At 38.0% G+C, this 19,377-nt stretch overlaps 1 protein-coding gene across 4 annotated transcripts in view; it reads right to left on the bottom strand.

The window, feature by feature from the left end:
- Sytl5 (synaptotagmin like 5) overlaps positions 1-19,377 on the bottom strand; it is a 382,433-nt gene that overhangs the window by 203,589 nt on the left and 159,467 nt on the right. For 2 of the 4 annotated variants that reach the window (XM_075957599.1, XM_075957600.1), the window contains one exon: positions 5,974-6,453. In XM_075957599.1, coding sequence (XP_075813714.1) covers positions 5,974-6,092 — 119 coding nt within the window. In that variant the 5' untranslated portion in view covers positions 6,093-6,453. Of the gene's footprint in view, positions 1-5,973; positions 6,454-19,377 lie in introns of those variants that run through there. The other 2 variants (XM_075957602.1, XM_075957601.1) reach the window with 1 other exon arrangement.

The raw sequence follows: 19,377 nt of genomic DNA, 5'->3' as shown, positions 1-19,377 counted from the left end.
CACATTTAATTTTTAAGAAGATAATTATGTAGATTCATATTTTCAAGATGATACAGTACAAAAAACACATTCATGAATTTTTTTCTGGTTGTTGTATAAGTTAAGCTACCATTTAATCAAAACTCCCTAAAGATTAATAGGTGACTTAAATGTGCTTTTTGAAAAAAAAATCTTATATGCTTCTGGAAAACTACAACTGATCATTTTAGATTCTATAACAGAAATATGAGATGTTCAACTTTTGTTTATTTTTTATTTTTTGTATGCAAATTAAGGCATATTTTTTTAAATTTATTTATTTGTTAAGGATTTCTGCCTCATCCCCTCCACCGCCTCCCATTTCCCTCCCCCTCCCCCGATCAAGTCCCCCTCCCTCATCTGCTCGAAGAGCAATCAGGGTTCCCCCGACCTGTGGGAATCCCAAGGACCGCCCACCTCTATCCAGGTCTAGTAAGGTGAGCATCCAAACTGCCTAGGCTCCCCCAAAGCCAGTACGTGCAGTAGGATCAAAAACCCACTGTGATTGTTCTTGAGTTCTCAGTATTCCTCATTGTCCGCTATGTTCAGCTAGTCCGCATTTATCCCAGGCTTTTTCAGACCCAGGCCAGCTGGCCTTGGTGAGTTCCCGATAGAACATCCCCATTGTCTCAGTGTGTGGGTGCACCCCTCGCGGTCCTGAGTTCCTTGCTCGTGCTCCGTCTCCTTCTGCTCCTGATTTGGACCTTGAGATTTCTGTTTAACCCACAAACCTATGAACACTTGATTTTCGATAAAGGAGCTAAAAGTATACAATGGAAAAAAGAGAGCATCTTCAACAAATTGTGCTGGCAAAACTGGATGTCAATCTGTAGAAGAATGAAATTAGATCCATATCTATCACCATGCACAAAACTCAAGTCCAAATGGATTAAAGACCTCAATATCAGTTTGAACACACTGAACCTGATAGAAGAGAAAGTGGGAAGTACTCTACAGCACATGGGCACAGGAGACCACTTCCTACGTATAACCCCAGCAGCACAGACACTAAGGGCATCATTGAATAAATGGGACCTCCTGAGACTGAGAAGCTTCTGTAAAGCAAAGGACAATGTCACTAAGACAAAAAGGCAACCCACTTACTGGGAGAAGATTTTCACCAACCCCGCAACTGACAAAGGTCTGATCTCCAAAATATATAAAGAAATCAAGAAACTAGACCGTAAAAGGCTAATCAACCCAATTATAAAATGGGGCACTGAGCTGAACTGAGATGTTCATCTTTAAACAATAAACAAAACCAATCCATGAAATTCATGATCCTATTTATATCAAAAAGATTGTTGACTTGAAGTTTAAAATCTGAAATCTGATATTTAATAATAAAATTTTACTTATTACTTATTAGAAATAAAATGCTATTGGGCAGTGGTGGTACATGCCTTTAATCCCAGCACTCGGGAGGCAGAGGCAGGTGGATCTCTGTGAGTTTGAGGCCAGCCTGGTCTACTGAGTGAGTTCCAGGACAGGCTCCAAAGCTACAGAGAAACCCTGTCTCAAAGAAAGAAAAAAAGAAAGAAAGAAAGAAAGAAAGAAAGAAAGAAAGAAAGAAAGAAAGAAAATGCCTACCAAATCAAGAATACACATGACATTATATAATTTTTTTTTATGAACTGACCACCACTGGAGGTAGTAAATATTTTTTCACTTCCCACCTTTAGCGCCAACATTCAGTCATGTTCTAGCTTACATGGACTTCGTCGTACTGTCTGTACCATTTACAGTAAAAGGAGAATCGTAGTGTCCTGCCTATCAATGCAGATTACCTTCTGCTACCTAGAGGTTTGTCCTCAACATCCATTCTTCCTAAAGACAAGACATTAAAACAGAGAGCACTAAAATGAGCATACATGGGAGAGACGAGGATACTAAAATGGGCGTGCATGGGAGACACAAGGATGAAGACAGACTTGGATACACACATTTATTTGAAAGACACTTGATTTTCCTATCTATTTCTATATCTAGTATATAACTTTAAAATAATAATATAAATTGTAAATAAAATAGTATACTATATAGCTCCACAGAGAGATAAACACAAGAATATACACATCCAGATGAAAAACATAAAAAAGCAGCAAACTTATTATGACTATAGTGACATTATTTCAAACAAAGAATAGTTCATCATGTATAAAAGCATTTAGCAGTCCAATGTTTAACAAGTCTTCAAATATCAAGTGTTTGTATGTCTGTACCTAAAATATACCTTGACAGTAAAATAGTAAAAATCACTTGAAGGAAAACTGTGTAAAATCAAATTTCAGTTGGACTCCATATATCTATTCACTAAAATTTTTTTCTCAAATACATTAAAGCATTGATATTTTCTATAAAACTCTAGTGAGAACATCAGTTTGCTCCACGCATATAAAACCAGCAAGTCTTTCTCCACGTTCCCGTGGTCTTCACAGCGTCACTTGCTCACAGTTCTCTCCGATACTCAGCATGGACTGCCTTTTCCTCAAGAGGTTTACTTTCCAGGAACAGTATAAGCTCAAGAAAACAGACTCAACAATTATGCAATAGAATTATGTCAATAACAATCTAATTGCACATTATGCTTTGAAAGTAGGTTTGGATGAAGTTCTCAAACACTTTGGTATATGTTCCTCAGGGACTTCTACTACAAGTAACAGAAAAATCTAAGTTCCTTCAATCCCCATTTTGCATTAAAATGGACAAGTCTTTGGTTAAAGGTCCACATTTTGGGCATTTATCATCAATTAAAATGGTCCCCAAACTGCTAAATGGTGCTGTGTCCCGGTTCACAGACCTCATGGAACCTGTTTCTGATGCAGCTGGATGCACTAATGTTCCTCTGCTAACGCTACCGCCAGCTCCAGTCTTTGACTAACAACAGAGAAATCACCAGGGTTTCACTCCTGAGTTTTCTGTCGTAAACTGTACACCAATTTGCAGTTAACTACAGACACTTCCACAGAATGGATTAAGGTTAGAGCGCTAGAGAGCATTCACTTTAGAGTTAGCTTATTCTGACAGGTCAGTATTAGGTTGTAGATGAGTCTGCGTTAACTACAGGAAGTTGCCATGTAATGCTTATTGTAAAACCCCAAACCATTCCACGTACAAGAGAAACTGTGGCAAATGTATAAAGCAGCAGATATACAAGGCGAACACCAAATATACTATATTAGCACAAGAAAGCAGCCAGAACAAGGCACAGCAAGCAGAGACAAATGCTAGCAGTCAAAGCGTCAGTGCTGCATACAAACATAGCGTTTCTTTTCATTAGCCCAGGCAATAGCCAGAGGGATATAAAATAGCCTTTGCAGCAGCTGGCGTGGACCCCAAGAGTGCTCACCAGCGGGCACAGAGCAGTCACAGACAACAAGAATGGACTTGGTTACTGTAGTGCAAATGTCTAGGACAGAGCCTAGAACTCAGCCCAACACTGAGAAGCAACACTAGAATCTGACAATACTTCCCAAAGTGTTCACTCAATTTGTGCTACATACTATTCTAAGTGACAAAAGGTGCCAAATATTAAGTTCTTGGTAGAACTTCTTCATTTTTCTGTGGGACTCATAAATAGTTTGAGTTCCATTTAGGAACTAGTATTTTTACATTGTGATCTCTTATTTTTAATTATGCCTATGTATGTATCTAGGTGTGGATATATGCATGTGAGTGCTTGTGCCCAAGGAGGTCGGAGGTGACAGATCCGCCTGAAGCTAGAGTCACTGGCAGTTGAGAGCCAGTCAGCGTGGGTGCAGGGACTGGAACTCAGGTCCTCTGCACAAGCAGTACACACTCAACTCTTGAGCCGTCTCTCCAGATTCCCTCATGCTGTGATTGCTGCTAATGCATTAAGAATCTTATTGAAAAATTCTCCTAAGATTAAAATAAAATGTTTACCAGGCTAGAAGTTCAGTCCCACATTTTTTTGAGATTTCTATGGAGGCAGTAAGTCTTCAGGCTTTTGGAAAGGTCAAACTAATTTCATTCTTAGTGGTAGAGTAATAAGATTTGATTAAAAAACATACTTGCAGATTAAATATTTATAGAGTATTAAAAGAATATTATTCTTTGCACTTACTGGCCTCCTTGACTTCCAGGTTGAAAGAATTATTCCTGAAAATAAATTAAATTCATTTGAACCAAATGTTTACCTTATTTGTTTTTCTCTAATCTTTCTCCTTCCTTCTCTTCCCCCAGGACTAAAATGAAAGAATGACCCTTCAGATAAAGGAAAAGGGCAGTTCCTCAGTTGTGCTGCTGTAGGGTGATTGATGGGACAGAGTTTAGACTTGCTTAGTGGCCCATTTCAGCGGAACTAGGCGTGCAGAGCAAAACAACAAACTTGCACTTCAGTTTTTCAGTCACCACATTGAGAAGATCAACTTAAAGAACTTTTTGTCAGTTTTTAGTGTTTGATAAAAGTCAAAGTAATTTTGGATAATGGCATACAGCTTACGGGTCAGAACTATCAGTAAATGCCAGGCTGAAGTAATATTTTCTGTTCCTTTTACTGATGGGAGTGGTAATGTCATGAGTGTGTTTCAACAGGATCCTCAAAATGGCTATAATTACCACCAAAATCTCTGTTGTGGAATGTTTGCAGGCATGGCATGGCCACTGCTGCACTCACAAATTTCAGACAGCTTTGGTTATCAACAGGAAATCTACACTAGATTGGAACCATTCATTTTCTGTTGTGGAGGCGGGAGTGGGTTCACAAAACCCTCTGCACCCCTGAGAATTTATAAACAGCTTGCAATTGCTAAAGGAGAGAACTCATGAGGTTACCCATTTTCCAGAATATACGGTCAGTTGAAGGTTGCTGGGGAGGAGGGAAATTCACAAGCATATGTAACAGCTTCCTTCATCTTTACAGCAGGTGCTATGAGGAATAATGATATTGTTACTGTTTTGTTGATGAAGAATCTAAATCAGAGAAATCGGGGGTAGTAGTAGCCAGTTCTTCTTTATTAGTGGAACAAAATTACCTGAGATAAAAAAATGAAAAAGAAGGGGATTTCTTTCAATGGCTGCTTGACTCTGTTATTTAGAGATTGTAAAAACACATGATAACACGATCATGTAGGAAGGGATGCGTATACACCTTCTGGTAGTCAGAAAGCAACAAACCAGGGTCATGCTTTCAGTGACTTAAAATTTCTAACTAGATCCTACCTCTTAAAGATTTCACCCCTTCCCATTGAGACATTATCTTCAACATATGAACCTTTGGGGAGCACACTAGATCTATCAGGTTTGAATGTATGATGTCAATCTATGGATTTATATGTTTGAAAACTTGGTTCCCAGATGGTGGAATTGCTTTGACGGTTTATATAGGCTTCCTAGGTTTAAGGCTTAACTGCTGAATGTAGATTTGCATAGGTGGAAGTTGAGAGCTCTAAGGGCCAGCTCTGCTTTTAGTCTGTGTTTCTGCTTCCTGGATTGCTAGGACACGATATCATCATCATCATCATCATCATCATCATCATCATCATCATCATCGTCATCGTCATCGTCATCGTCATCATCATCATCATCGTCATCATCATCATCGTCATCATCATCATCGTCATCATCATCCTTTCCTTAGCCTGATGGATGGCATTCTCTGAACTGTAAGCCGAGGTAAATTCTCCCCCCTCACTTGCTTGTACAGTTACAGCAATGTAAAAGTAACACTGTAGCAAGTTGCTCAATGACACAATCGGACATTCCAGAGTTGGGGAGTCTTTCTTCTTTGCTACTAGGTTGGCTCATTAACATTCTATTATTTGCTCATTTTTATCCTCTTCTCTGGCTAAATGGTATAGTGCTGAAGCCATTTTCAAATATTTGGGCTCCTTCTGGAAAGTCATAAAAATCCCTGGTCAGTACTGTCTAGTGTGACTGTCATATCACCAATCAAAATTATTGCAGTCAAAAGGGCAAAACAAAAACATGCATTACCTTATTCTCTTTTCTTCCACTTTTTTCAAATATTCGTCTCTCTTTAGGACTCCCAGGATCATTTCCTTCTCATGGTCTAATAAAAATGACAGATTGATGAACTCTGAGTTCTTAGACATGGTATTTCCGCAGCAGTTCGGTGTGGCAGTGCTTGAAACTTCCAGAAGGCAAATGGATATTTACTATTGTTAAGGTTCTCCCTGGCCAACCCAGAGTCGCAGCGGTTCAGTTAAGAGGGTTTCTATAAGGTCTCCACAGATTTGCTGACGAGTGCTGGGTATTCTTTCAGGTTACAGAGAAAGCATGTTATACTGAGATTACAGTCCATGAAAGTCATTGTTTGCACTGAAAAACTAATTCTCTAAAGGCTTTGCTGCGGTACCCAGTCAGCAGCTAAGACTCACTAATGATGCTGAACTTTGATCTCTCAAAAGCTTCAGAACAGGATTCAATTCCTCTGGGCCAAGAATGTAGAAAACACTAAAAAGTTGGAAAAAATAAAGATGGGAAAAGTTAATTAGGCCACATCACACATAGCACCCGCTCAGTTATTCCATTTTTGAAATATTGGTGTACCTAGCTTGAGCACAACATTCAAATTAATAAAAATACATAGACCTCGTGTGTGTGAGAGAGAGAATATGTGTGTTGTGTGTGTGCATGTGCATGTGTGTGTGCATGTATTTAGTACTTACTAGTCACAATTCTAGGTAGTCACTGGATATGTTGGAACACACTGCCTCCAGGTAGAAGAAACAACCATGCTGAGGAGGAGATGCACTTAAACTACTTGTCTTGACAACATAAGAAGGTCACCAGGCTCTAGGTCATATCCTTAACTTAGTTTTGTACCTGGATTTTCTTTTTATAACCCCCTAAAATTATAATTATTACAGTGTCTGCCAGATTTTGAGATTGCTACCATCCTAAAATACTGTACCTCAGGGTTCCCTCACACCTATGAACTATGAGCTACATAGTTTCCTTGGTTCTTGCCAGGCTTCTAGAAATAACTATATACCTATTCAAAGGCAAGGCTGCTATGGGACAGCCAACTAACCATGGTGTCAAACTGACCTAAAATATACTAGTTGATTCAAGAGAAAAGGGTCTTTTTCAGAGCCTCTGTAACTTTTCAAAGCCATTAATGTATTGTACTCAGTGTGCACCAACCAGAATACTGCTGTAATGACTCCAAATTGAAATAATTCCTACAGACCAAGAAGTAGCTCCATTTAAGGAAATGTCCCAGGTCCTTCCAGACTGGATTTACTGGAGGCCTTTTGTCAATCTGCAAGGACTATTACATTAGACTGCAGAGATTAGAAATGAAGAGGAGGCAGCAAGGTCAAGGACAAGGGAGGCCCTACAGAAAACACAATGCTTGACATAAGTGCCAGTGTCAGTTGCTGTCTCCCCAGAGAAAGTACACAATTTGCTTTTCCATCCTTGTGTATCTCACCTGTTTTTAAGCTGAAATGGAAAAAATAATTGGAAATTCAGTGACTTTTAGTCCCGGTTTACTTGCAATATACTTTATACCTAAAATGTCAAATTTCATATGCCCTACATGCATATTTTACAGAATGGATTTTTTAAAATATGCAAGAGGTTGGAAATGCTTGAAGTAAATTAATAGTTAAGCATGTCTTGACCTGCAGATAGAAGTCTGCCCTCTTAAAATCAATGGGTTTATACCGTGAGTGAATCAAAGAAGAAAAGGCTGACAAGATGAAATAGTAAAGATGCTTGCTACCAAGCCTCATCATCTGACTTTGGTCTCTATGACCTACATGGTGGAAGAATTGAACTGACTCCAGTGAGTTGAACTCTGACCTCTACATTCACATGCTGCATGCATCCACCCACTCACTCATGCACTCAATAAATAAATAAATAAATACACATAAAAGTTGATAAAGGAAAGGAAGTAAACTATAAAGGTGAGAAAAGAGGGGAATTTAGAGAATTCAACAGAAACAAAATTGAATTGGCAGAAAGTAGTTTAAAATATGATCCTTTTGTCTGTATGTGGACTAATATACTAATATATTAGTACCTGGGTTGGCATATAAAATGGTGACCAAAGAGATCATAAGTAGTCAAAATTTCATCAAGAAAGTCAGGATATTTCTCTGGAAGGCAGGACTGAACAGTGATTACAGTTTAGTAAGAGAATCTTACTGAAGATACTGAGAAACACAAGGTGAAAGAAAGAAGATGGTGAGTCTGGGCATAGTTAAGGGAGACTAAACTGAGCTGCAACTAGTTTACCTAACTATGTGTCAATTTATAAAACCTTTCTTCAGCTAGATTGTAGCTCTGCTTTAGGAATCCTTTACTACCAAAGTCCTTTAACAAATAAAAATGAGAGAGAGAAAATGAGTTATCTATTCTAATCCTTTTTTTAAAACACACTCTGAATACTAGTCAAATTAGAAGGGATAAACTCATTTATACATTATTCTTACTTCCTTTTGTAGCTAGAGCTTTTGGCTTACAAACTTCAAATGTGTTTTCCTCTCTGTGTGGTTAATAGCCTTGATGAACTGGGCTAATTTCTTCTGTTTGGGACATGTAATTAACTCCAGTGTTCTACAAAGATGTTACATCAGTAATTACCACAGCTTCAAATAGACACAGGAGTCTTTTTTTAAGTATCTGTTTCAGACAACACACAGTAGAAAATAACAAGGGCTAATAATGTCTAAGTTAAAAAAATAGGTATGTCTGAGTATATGTCATTAAAATCTATTTTATTTGAAAACAATCTCTCTCCTTTCCCCCTCTCCCTCTGTGTATGTATGTATGTGTATATATGTGTGTGTGTGTGGTGTGTGTGTGTCCTTGGAGGCCATAAGTGAGTGTTATATAGTGATATTTTATTTGTGTTTTAAAATAAAACCTGCCTGAAGATCAGAGTGTAGAGTGTTCGGTTTGGTAGAGAGTATTGCAGTCTGCAGTCACACTGAGGACAGGATTGCCCCTTTGTTTGTCTGAGCCTTGGTAGAGGTAAGAAGTCCATAGTGGCTTAGCTGCTTTGCTTTTCTGATCTTCAGTTTGAACCTCAATATTTGTCTCTGGGTGTTTATTAGTTATGATACATCTGGCACCCAATGTTTGGGGTATGAATTCACAAAAGAGCCATTTGCTTATGACTTTGTAGCCACTGGCAGAGGTTGGAGTTACACATGGCTAGAGTCACCACCCTACCGCTAGTTTTTATTTTCTTCTCTCCTGGTGGGCTTTCCCTGAACCCTCTTCTCAGGCTGTTGCCAAACTAAGTAGCTGCCTTGAAATACAGTCAGGCTTTTACTATTCTACACAGCAGCAATAAGCCTCACATCTTCATCATCATTGGTGGTAAATTTGGTGAGAAAATTAGAAATTATTTAAGGGAGGAATTAGTTAAAAGGGAAAGCTTTTTTCCATATTAAAAAATGGGAAATATGAGTATGATGAGAAAGTTGTCTGCATGATTATGCAATGCGTAATTTTAAAATGGAACAACTAAATGAAGGGATAATCATATTAACTGGGATTGATGTATGGTTAATTATCATTTTGATAATCCTTGTCATTTTGATAATTCTTGGTTTATCTCTTAAAAAGTTGTTTGGTTTGATTGCCAAGATAAAGACCTGAGAAAAACTTAATAAAACAGATCAGGGAGATATTTAGATCCAGAAAGAGGAATTTAATGGAGAACCAAATTCAGCATTGCATTATAAGTTAGAGAGGAACATCCTAAGGTTTTCAAACAACCAACCTTATTACATCCAGTAACCTTACAGGAATTGCCAAGTGATAGAGGCTTTGTAAGACCTAATTGGACTCCTGTGCCAATGTTATATTTAAGGAGATTCAAGGAAGTGATAGTCTCATAAGTCATGCATTTGCTTTTATGAAGCAAATATTCAACTTGTGATCAGTTTGTAATAGCATTATCCCTAAAGACTGGATAGACTTGTTTGAAGCTGTTTTAGAGCCCGGACAATTACAATGGAGCATCTGGTTCAAAGACGAGGCTAAGATTATTGAACAATGGAGTAAAGCTAGAGGTATGGAAATCTCCCAAGATCAAATTCTTGGAAAAGGAGACTATGCTACTATAAAAAGGAAATCTTTGTATAATGACCCTGTCCTCACTTATACCGTGCACCAGCTTGGAATGCTTGTCACAGAATTGGAGAAGTAGGAAAGAAAATCAAGTCATTTACTAAAGTTATACAACCCCCCACAAGGAAGCCTTTACAGATTTTTTTTAACAAAGATTGACTTCAACACTAAATATAATGATACCAAATTCAGAAGCTAGACAAATAATAACTGAATCTCTGGCTTTTGAAAATGCTAATTCTCAATGTAAAATAATAATTAGGCCTTTAAGAATAAAGTCAGCACCCTTGGAGGATTGAATCTGAAATACAATCAGTATTGAATCTCATGAGTCATAATGATTCTTAGATAGGAGAGGTGATTTCCAGAGGTCTGAGGAAAAATCGAAATGTCAAGTGTTATAATTGTGGCAAACGATGTTGCCTTAAAAGAGATTGTAGCCATGCAGTGGTGGTGCATGCATTTAATCCCAGCACTCAGGAGGCAGAGGCAGGTAGGACTCTGTTAGTTAAAGGCTAGCCTGGTCTACAAAGAGTTTTTGAGGACAGGCTACAAAGCTACACAGAAAAACTCTGCCTTAAAAAAAAAAAAAGAATTGTAAGCAGTGCTTTCCTAGAAACAATGTTTTTCTTAAGCATAATCCAAGCAGAACACCCTTCCCTTCTTGATTATGAAGAAGGCCTGGCAAAGGTAGGTATTAAACTAATAATCATAGATCAAGAAGAGATATTCAAGATAATCATTTGTCATCAGGAAACTCCTTGAGGGGCCTCTTATAGGTCTCTATGACAAATGTGGTTCAGTTATTTCCTGTCATCATGGAGAAAATTCCTTCCCAAAGAAGTTAAAAAGCCTATTGCCTATTGTAAGAAACCATACTGCTTTTGATGATGGAATAGCAATAGAAGACAAAACAAAAATTTCAGGAGAAATCCTAAGTCAAAATTGATAAAGATTATATTAGGAACCTCCCCAAAGTTAGGGTTGGGGAAGGGTTTGTTTTTGTCTCTTCAGTAAAATAAAAGCAAATATCTTGAGAAATTTAAGACCTTTGGAAAAATAAGCATCCAAAGCATAAGGGAGAATTACCCAGAAAAAAAAACACCAAGAAAAGAAATATTGTGACTTAATGCAATCTCTGAACTCTCCAAAAAGAAGATGGGATCCTACAACAATGATTCCTCCAGGATTATGATGACACCACATGCTGAAAAACACTACCTATAGATTGGCTTTGGATTAAAAATTGTTCAGAACAATTTTGAGGTGGCTAGCTGAGATGATCCAGCCTCACAGACTACTCTAACCAGGTCTTGAAACACTTTCCCATTACACAGAGACTGGATAACAAATGATAAAGTTACCTCTCCCAGGATTTGACAATTAACCAAAATTCTTCTTTTAAGAATCCTCTAAAGATACCATCACCCCCAGGCAGCAGGAAAAATATTTAAGAATATGATGCCCACATTCCCAAGAGGTAGGGTGGGTGGTTTTTGGTCTTTCATTGAGTTATGGATATTTGTCATTGTTTAGTGTTTGAGTTACAAACTATTATCAGTTACAAGTGAGGAAGAAAGTTGAACAAAGGAGATTAGATAGTTCTTGTTTTGAAAAGAAAAAAGGGAGATACCAATATGTTAGGATAAAGGGATAGATTATTGAATCTACTTTGAAATGGAAAAAGGGAAGATATAGATATGATAAGGTAAAAAGTTAAATTATTCGATCTACTTTTAAAAAGCACTACTAGTTTTTAAATATTTTACACTGGATTGGACTTTTGTATATTATTTACAAATTTTGTAGATGGATACAAATTTGAAATTACTTTTGCTAAAACATACTTCACATACATTTATAATATTGTTCATTGTATTGTACCTATACAACTCATTTAACAATGTAGTGCAAATTTCTAGTTCTTAACAGTTATTATAACCAACTGCTTAGGATAATAAGGAAATGCAGGTTAGTAATTAGTCATTTATTATAATTAAACTTGTGGCTATATTTGGTATGCTTTTTAGGTCAAACAGAAATATATTTTAAATAGACAGGTTGTCTTCAAACACTTCAGAGATCTACAGAATATGACATTTAAAATGTTTTTATAACATGAGTTCACTTTTAAGAGAATGAGACATGTCTGCCCCTGGCAGCACCAATCAACTTCAGAGAAGATAATGGACACTGAAGAAACTCCATATGGAGTTTACCTTCTTGTGGGAAAAGTAAGCCACTGGGCAAGAAAATGCCCTTGGCTCAACTGCTGACAGTATGCTGTCCTAATTGGACAAGCAGGACATAAAAGACAAGGTGGGACAATCCTTCAAAAACCCTGCTTCATAGAAAAGTTTGTCAAATATTCTAGTCATTTAGGCTGAAGATGGATGCCCCAGCATTTCAGAGGAACCTTGGGTGATTGTCCAGGTAGCCAGCTGTTTATGCCATTTCTCACATGTTTTGAAAGTTGCTTGCTCACACTTCCTGTTTACTTAGGCAATATTTCTTCCTTTTTGTGTCTCCAATAGAGTTGAGGACTAGATAGTGTTGGACCCTAAAGTCCAATTACCAAGGAGGAGTTGCCCCAAGAAAACACTCTCATACCACAGTTGATGTAAAAGCAAGAGAATTTAATTAATTCTGTCACAACAGGGTCTTTCAGCATTTGGGAAGCCAAAAGACCCAGAATACCTGGTACAGGCTACTTTTAAAGTAAAAAGCCACAGAAACAAGGGGGGAGTTTGGGGGTTGTTTTTCCAATTATTAGGATTGGCTGATTCAAAGGGCTACTAGCAATGATTTGTCTAAGTCATGGCGAGAGAGTGGTTGCTAGATCAGGCGGGATAAGGGGGAAACATCTGTGAGTCATCCTAACCGTATCTGAGGAACCGAGTCAATATCCCCTGACCAAGGCTGAGGAACTGAGTCAACATCTAAGAGTTATCTTGCCCCAATTTCAATAACTGAGTTCTATCTGGAGAACATCCACAAGGACACAGAGAGATGGAAAATCCCCAACATTCCAGTACGTGCATGTATAGTTGTTAGGTCCTTGGTTCCCAGGGGAGGGGAGAGCACCACTGCTGAGAGGCCTCAGAAATGGCCTCAGAGTTCTCAGAAATGGCTTCAGAGTTATCCTAGAGTTTTACAATAGTTATACTTTCCTTTGATTACCACACTCAGAAAAGAAATTAACTAAAGAAGTATAAAGTATATAAGGTTGAGAGATATTAAAAGATAGTTTTGGATGGTAATTCAAGCTATGATAGAAACTAAATTAGGTAGCAGACTTTGGACTCACCAAGATAGGATAGATAATGGAGTATTTTCTCTCACTTTGTCAAATGCAAATGGACTAGACATTGTTGATATACTTACTGCCTGTACATATTGTATATATTTATTGTACTTATTGTATATAGTTTTTTATATTAGTTATGCCTTTATTTTAGACAAAAAATGGAAAATACAGTGATAATTTATTTGTGTTTTAATAAATAAAGCTTTCCTGAAAATCAGAGTACAGAGCTAAACCACTAGAGGCCAGGGAGTGGTGGCACACACCTTTAATCCCAGGAGTCAAGGCCATCCTGGAATACACAAAATTGAATACAACTAAAAAGAGACAGAGAGTTCACACAAAGGTACTTTCGGCACTTGGGAGTCACAGACATTTAATCCCAGCACCAGGGAGGTAGAGACAAGAATGATTTAGCTGGGCAGAGAGAGGTATAAAAGCCTAGGATAAAACCAGACTCGCTGAACATAGCAGACAATGAGGACTACTGAGAACTCAAGAACAATGGCAATGGGTTTTTGATCCTACTGCACGTACTGGCTTTGTGGGAGCCTAGGCAGTTTGGATGCTCACCTTACTAGACCTGGATGGAGGTGGGTGGTCCTTGGACTTCCCACAGGGCAGGGAACCCTGATAGTTCTTTGGGCTGACGAGGGAGGGGGACTTGATTGGGAGAGGGGGAGGAAAATGGGAGGTGGTGGCGGGGAAGAGACAGAAATCTTTAATAAATAAATAAACGGAAAAAAATTTAAAAAAAGACAGGAGGAGATAAGAACAGGGCAGCTGAAGTTTAGTGGAGAGAATTGCAGTTTGTACTCATGCTGAGGAGAGGATTGCCCCTTTGTTTGTCTGAGCCTTGGTAGAGGTAAGAGCTCTCTAGTAGTTGGCTGGTTTGTGTTTTTAATCTTCAGCTTGAACCCAATATCTGTCTCTGGGTTTTTATTAGTTGTGGCTACATAATTGCTACAATGTTATATCCCCGAGAATCAGAGTTACAGATGGCTGTGAGCTTCCCTATTTGGGTGCTGGGAAGAGAGTTTGGGTCCTCTGGAAGAGCAGAAATTGTCCTTAACCTCTGAGCCTTCTCTCCAGCTCCATTATTAATTGCTTCACGTTGAGCTTTAAAATAAAATGTTTATGAATGTTCTGTTAGTATAAAATTAACAAAAAATAAACTAATCTCTTCTTTGCTAGAGGGGATTCCAGGTATCCACTGGGATGTCCCCAGCTAGGTCCTTGGGCAGCAGAGTAGAGGGTGCCTGAACTGGCCTTGCCCCACTATCACACTGATGATTATCTCAAATATCACCGTAGAGTCTTCGTCTGGCGACGGATGGAGATAGAGACAGAGACCCTCATCAGAACAATGGACTGAGCTCCCAAGGTCCAGTTGAAGAGTAGAAGGAGGGAGAAGATGAGCAAGGAAGTCAGGACTGCTAGGGGTTGGTCCACCCACTGAGACAGTGTGCCTGTTCTAATGGGAGCTCACCAAGGCCGGCTAGACCAGGACTGAATGAGCATGTGATCAAACTGGACTCTCTGAATGTGACTGACAGTGGGGGCTGACTGAGAAACCATTGATAAAGGCACTGGGAGTTGTTTCTACAACATGCACTGGCTTTTTGGGACCCTAGTCTATTTGGATACAAAGCTTCCTAGGCCTGGATGTGGGGGCAGGGTGCTTGGACTTCCCACAGGGCTGGGTTCCCTGCCCTCTCTTAAGAAGGGAGGGGGAGGGAGGAAGGGGAGTGGAGGAGCAGAAGGGGAATGGTAGGAGGGGGAGGAAGTGTAAATTTTTGAATGGAAAAGTAAATTTAAAAAAGAAAAAAATAATAATGCAACATTTCCCCCACCTTCATTGTCAACTGACACAACTCTGAAATTGGTCAATAATGGTCCCTCAGCAACTAACTAGAGATAATTGCTCAATAATGGTCCCTCAGCAACTAACTAGAGATAACTGTCAAACGTTTGCTCCCTGAGTCCATGTCTGACTTCCTTGCATGTGCTTTCTCTCCTCCAGGCTCATACCTTCATATTTTTGGTGCTGGGAACACAAACATGAAACACTAGGCCTTTCCCATGCTAGTTAAGTGCTCTATTACTCTGATAGAAATCGTAAACCTCATTTCCTTTACTCTTAACAGTTTAAATTGTTTCATCTGCTTTGCAACCCTTTTAACCTTTTGCACCTGGTCCTTGACTACTCCTCTCTCATGTATCTATTTTCTAGCCCCATTCAACGTTTCATTTCTAAAGAAGCAATAACATTTTATTTTTTTACTTTTTGGTGAGTCAAAGACATAAAAATCAAAGTAAGACTGTTGGGATATGGAAGGGGATCAGTGGTAGTGGGAAGGGGACAAGAAAGGGTAAGGGGTGACAAATATGATACGGAATTGCATAGAAGGAAATGTCATAATTAAATCCATTGTTGAAATATATGCTAATAGAAATATGAAAAGGAAGTCATGACCTTCCTTGCCTTCACCTCTCCCTACTTGCCTGCTTAGGAGTATAAACTAATAGTTTCCAAACATGCCCATTGTAATCCCCAGACCTATTCATACATTACCTTATATAGCAAAAAGTAATTTGCAGATGGGATTAAATCAAAGGTTCTGAGATGGAAAAATTAGTGTGGATTGTGTAGTGGACTCGTCACAATCTCCAACATCGTCACAAAGGGGTGAATAGCTGGATTGATGGTGTACACCAGTAATTGGGTCACAAGTTTAAGGCCAGCCCTCACAACTATATAAGGAAATATAAGACACCAGAAAAAAGTCTGCTGGGTGGACAAAGATTAATTTTTTTATCTTTTACTGGATATAGTTCAGTAATAAAACGCTCTCCTAGCATATGTAAAGCTCTCTTGGTTTCATCATTAGTATCACAAATATAAGAAAGGGAACACACATATTAGAGTCCGAAAATTAGTTGTGGCAGGACAGAAGTTGGAGTGATGGGCTTTTGAATAACTTCATGAATGAGAAGAAAGACTCAAAGTGTTGGGGAAATGCCCAAATAAACACTGGATTATATGGTATTTTATCATGAAAAAGTACACGGTTTATGATAGATGCACTGTAATGCTACTGGATTTACAGTGTGGCGTACCACTAAAACTATTGTATATGCCATTGTGGTGCCCCACAGCACGGATGGCCCGTCACTTTCACCTGGTATTTTAAACCCTGGAAGCTCTCCTTTTGATTCACATCACATGAATTGGCTCACAGAAAACTAATGCATTTGTCTAAAGGAAAATTCAAAACTAGACCTGGTAACACACATAGCTGTAATTCCAGGTACCAGGGAGTCCAAAACAGGAGCATCACAAATTTAAGATCTACCTTGGCAACTTCATACACGATATTTTGATCACATTGTTCCCTCACTAAGCACTTCCCTGATTCTTCCCCCACCAAATTTCATGTTATTTCTCTTTCTTAAAAAACAAATACAAGCAAAACACCCCAAAAAAACCCACAAACATTGAGTCCATTTTGTGCTGTCCACGTGAAGCCTGTCCTGGTGTGTCATTGAAATATCCAGCGTCACTCCATTGAAGAAAACTGATTTTCTCTCTTCCAGCAGCCATTAATTGCAAATAACTTCTTGGTTAGGAACACAACCTTGATTCTACTTCCCCTTCTCTCTACTGTGGTTTTGTCTGGCATTTACAGGTCTTGTGTATGTTGTCATAATCTCTGTGAATTCTCAAGTACATCAGCCTTGTTGTACTAGAGACTGCTGCTGCTTGGAAGAGGGTAAGTATATGATCAAAATATATTATATGAAAAAAATTAAATAAAAATTTTAAGTAAAAAACTGAGAGCTGAGAGAATAATTTGGTGTAGAGGAATTGCAGCAGATATGAGGTCCTATATTCAATTCCTTGAACAGGATAAAAACTAACCAAATCAATCCAACCAAACAAAACCCAAGAAGGTGAGATCTACATCTAAAAAGATAGGAAGAAGTTGAAATCTGGAGAGAAATCTTGCCTAAAATGAAGAATTCCTGCCTATTGTTTGACTGTAACCTCCTTGGTAGCATAACATCCCTTTATACTCTTGAGACTCCCAAAGACGGGCATCTGGGACATAAGTCCCCTCTATTTTCTCCAGAGCCAGCCTTAAATAAATCTCCTTATTCCACCAACTTCTGCATCCTGGCCTTTCCATAAGAACACAAAGCTTCACTACTAGTAACACCATGCAGCATGCAACTAGAAGAGCAGTGATGCAAATTTCCTTAGAAATCTATTATTAGTTCAAAATATAATGTAAACACTTGCTCCTTAATGATTTAGTACCTGTTTGTCAGCAGCCAAGTACCCCAAAACTTTAGAGAGTTAAAATAAAATAAATATCAATAAGTTTTAGCTTTCTGTATTGAATGAGTTTCTCTGGAGGCTACACATTTGTGTCTCTCAAGGCTGTTTTTAGATGGCCACTGGGGTTCTAGTCACTTGAAATGTTTTAGATTAAGGATAAGCCATTCTTGCCATTCTTTTAGCTCCTCATTGGAATGGGGAAGATGAATTTCAATTGGACAAAGAAAAATTAGTAAGATATAAATAACTAAATTATTAAGAGGTATTAGTATAAAAGTTTTCACACAAAAATGCACAAATCAGTTGATCTCCATCTATCAGCCAACAATATAATGGTATTGAGAAACTAGTTCTATAATTTATGAACTCATGAAAGGGTAATAGATCAAGAGCTAATGCTCTTTCTTGACACAGGCCCTGATAGGCAAAACTAAAGGCTTCATACACGTGTATATGCCAAATTATTTGCAATAGAGATTCATGAGGTTTTCTACAAATAGTTGAAGCTTAGAGAATGAATGAATGACAGACTCTCTATCTTAATAATACATGTTCTAATGGTAAGAAGAGGGTGTTTCCGAGGTTCATAAACCATCATCAAATGCCTTACAACCTTCAGAATATGCAGTAATAGATATTTAGAAGAAAGGATAATGTTGCATGCTCTCTCAGATTTGGTTAAAATTCTACTCTGAGAATGAACAAGCTGCAAGTTTTTGTGCCTCTGTTTATTCATATTTAAAATGAAAATATTGATATTGATTTCATGAATTTGTTGTTTCTATTGAAATGAATTATTGATAGAGTTTCTTAGCACATGCTCAAAAACATTTAGACCTTGATAAAGCTACATAATGTACCATTAAAATAATCCATCAGAAACATATTTCCATTTCCTTTGATTTACAAAATACCCAGAGCATCTCTAGCTTCCTAGATTTCTTATGAAAATATTTTAGCAACTATTTGGAAATATCACAGTTTATTATTAATAATAAGAATGTAATAGTATCAGAATATTTTTTAAAATGTGTGAAGCCATGTTGGAAAGTTCAGAATACAACACAAATAAAAGCAAGCATAATAGTAATTGGGCAAGTTGATACCTACTTTTAATCCCAGCACTCAAACTGCAGAGGTAGTTGGATTACTGTAAATTTGAAGGCAACCTAGTCTACATAGTGAGTTCTAGGACAACCAGAGCTACTTAGTCAGATCTTGTCTCAAACTAAGACAAAAAAAGAAAGTAATTATATAGTGCACATCCTCTTAATTGTGTTAAAACACACATGCATGTAACTATTATAAAATAATTAATAGTATGAACTAAGCCAGAATACTAAATCTATGTGTGAATGGATGCTTTGTAAATGTTTTAATATCTTCTTCAATTTTCCTTATTTTATGTTTTTATAATGAGTGCAGATTACTTATTAAAATTACCAATAAAATTGGCTTCTAGAGACTGCACCCTCTGCCATGGGCTCTATATCCTGGTCTACCAGTTCAGAAGAAGACTTCTGTTTTATCAGAGGCCAGGCTGGATCTAGGTAAGACACCATTTATTGCACACTAACACTTCTTAAAGCCTACCCAACAACCCGAGACTGCATCCCCTCCCCTGGGCTACACACTAGGG

Source organism: Microtus pennsylvanicus, chromosome X (genome assembly GCF_037038515.1).
Source record: "Microtus pennsylvanicus isolate mMicPen1 chromosome X, mMicPen1.hap1, whole genome shotgun sequence".
Taxonomy (NCBI): Eukaryota; Metazoa; Chordata; class Mammalia; order Rodentia; family Cricetidae; genus Microtus; species Microtus pennsylvanicus.
Note: the sequence above shows the minus strand (reverse complement) of the source record. Positions and strands in the feature narration are given on the sequence as shown.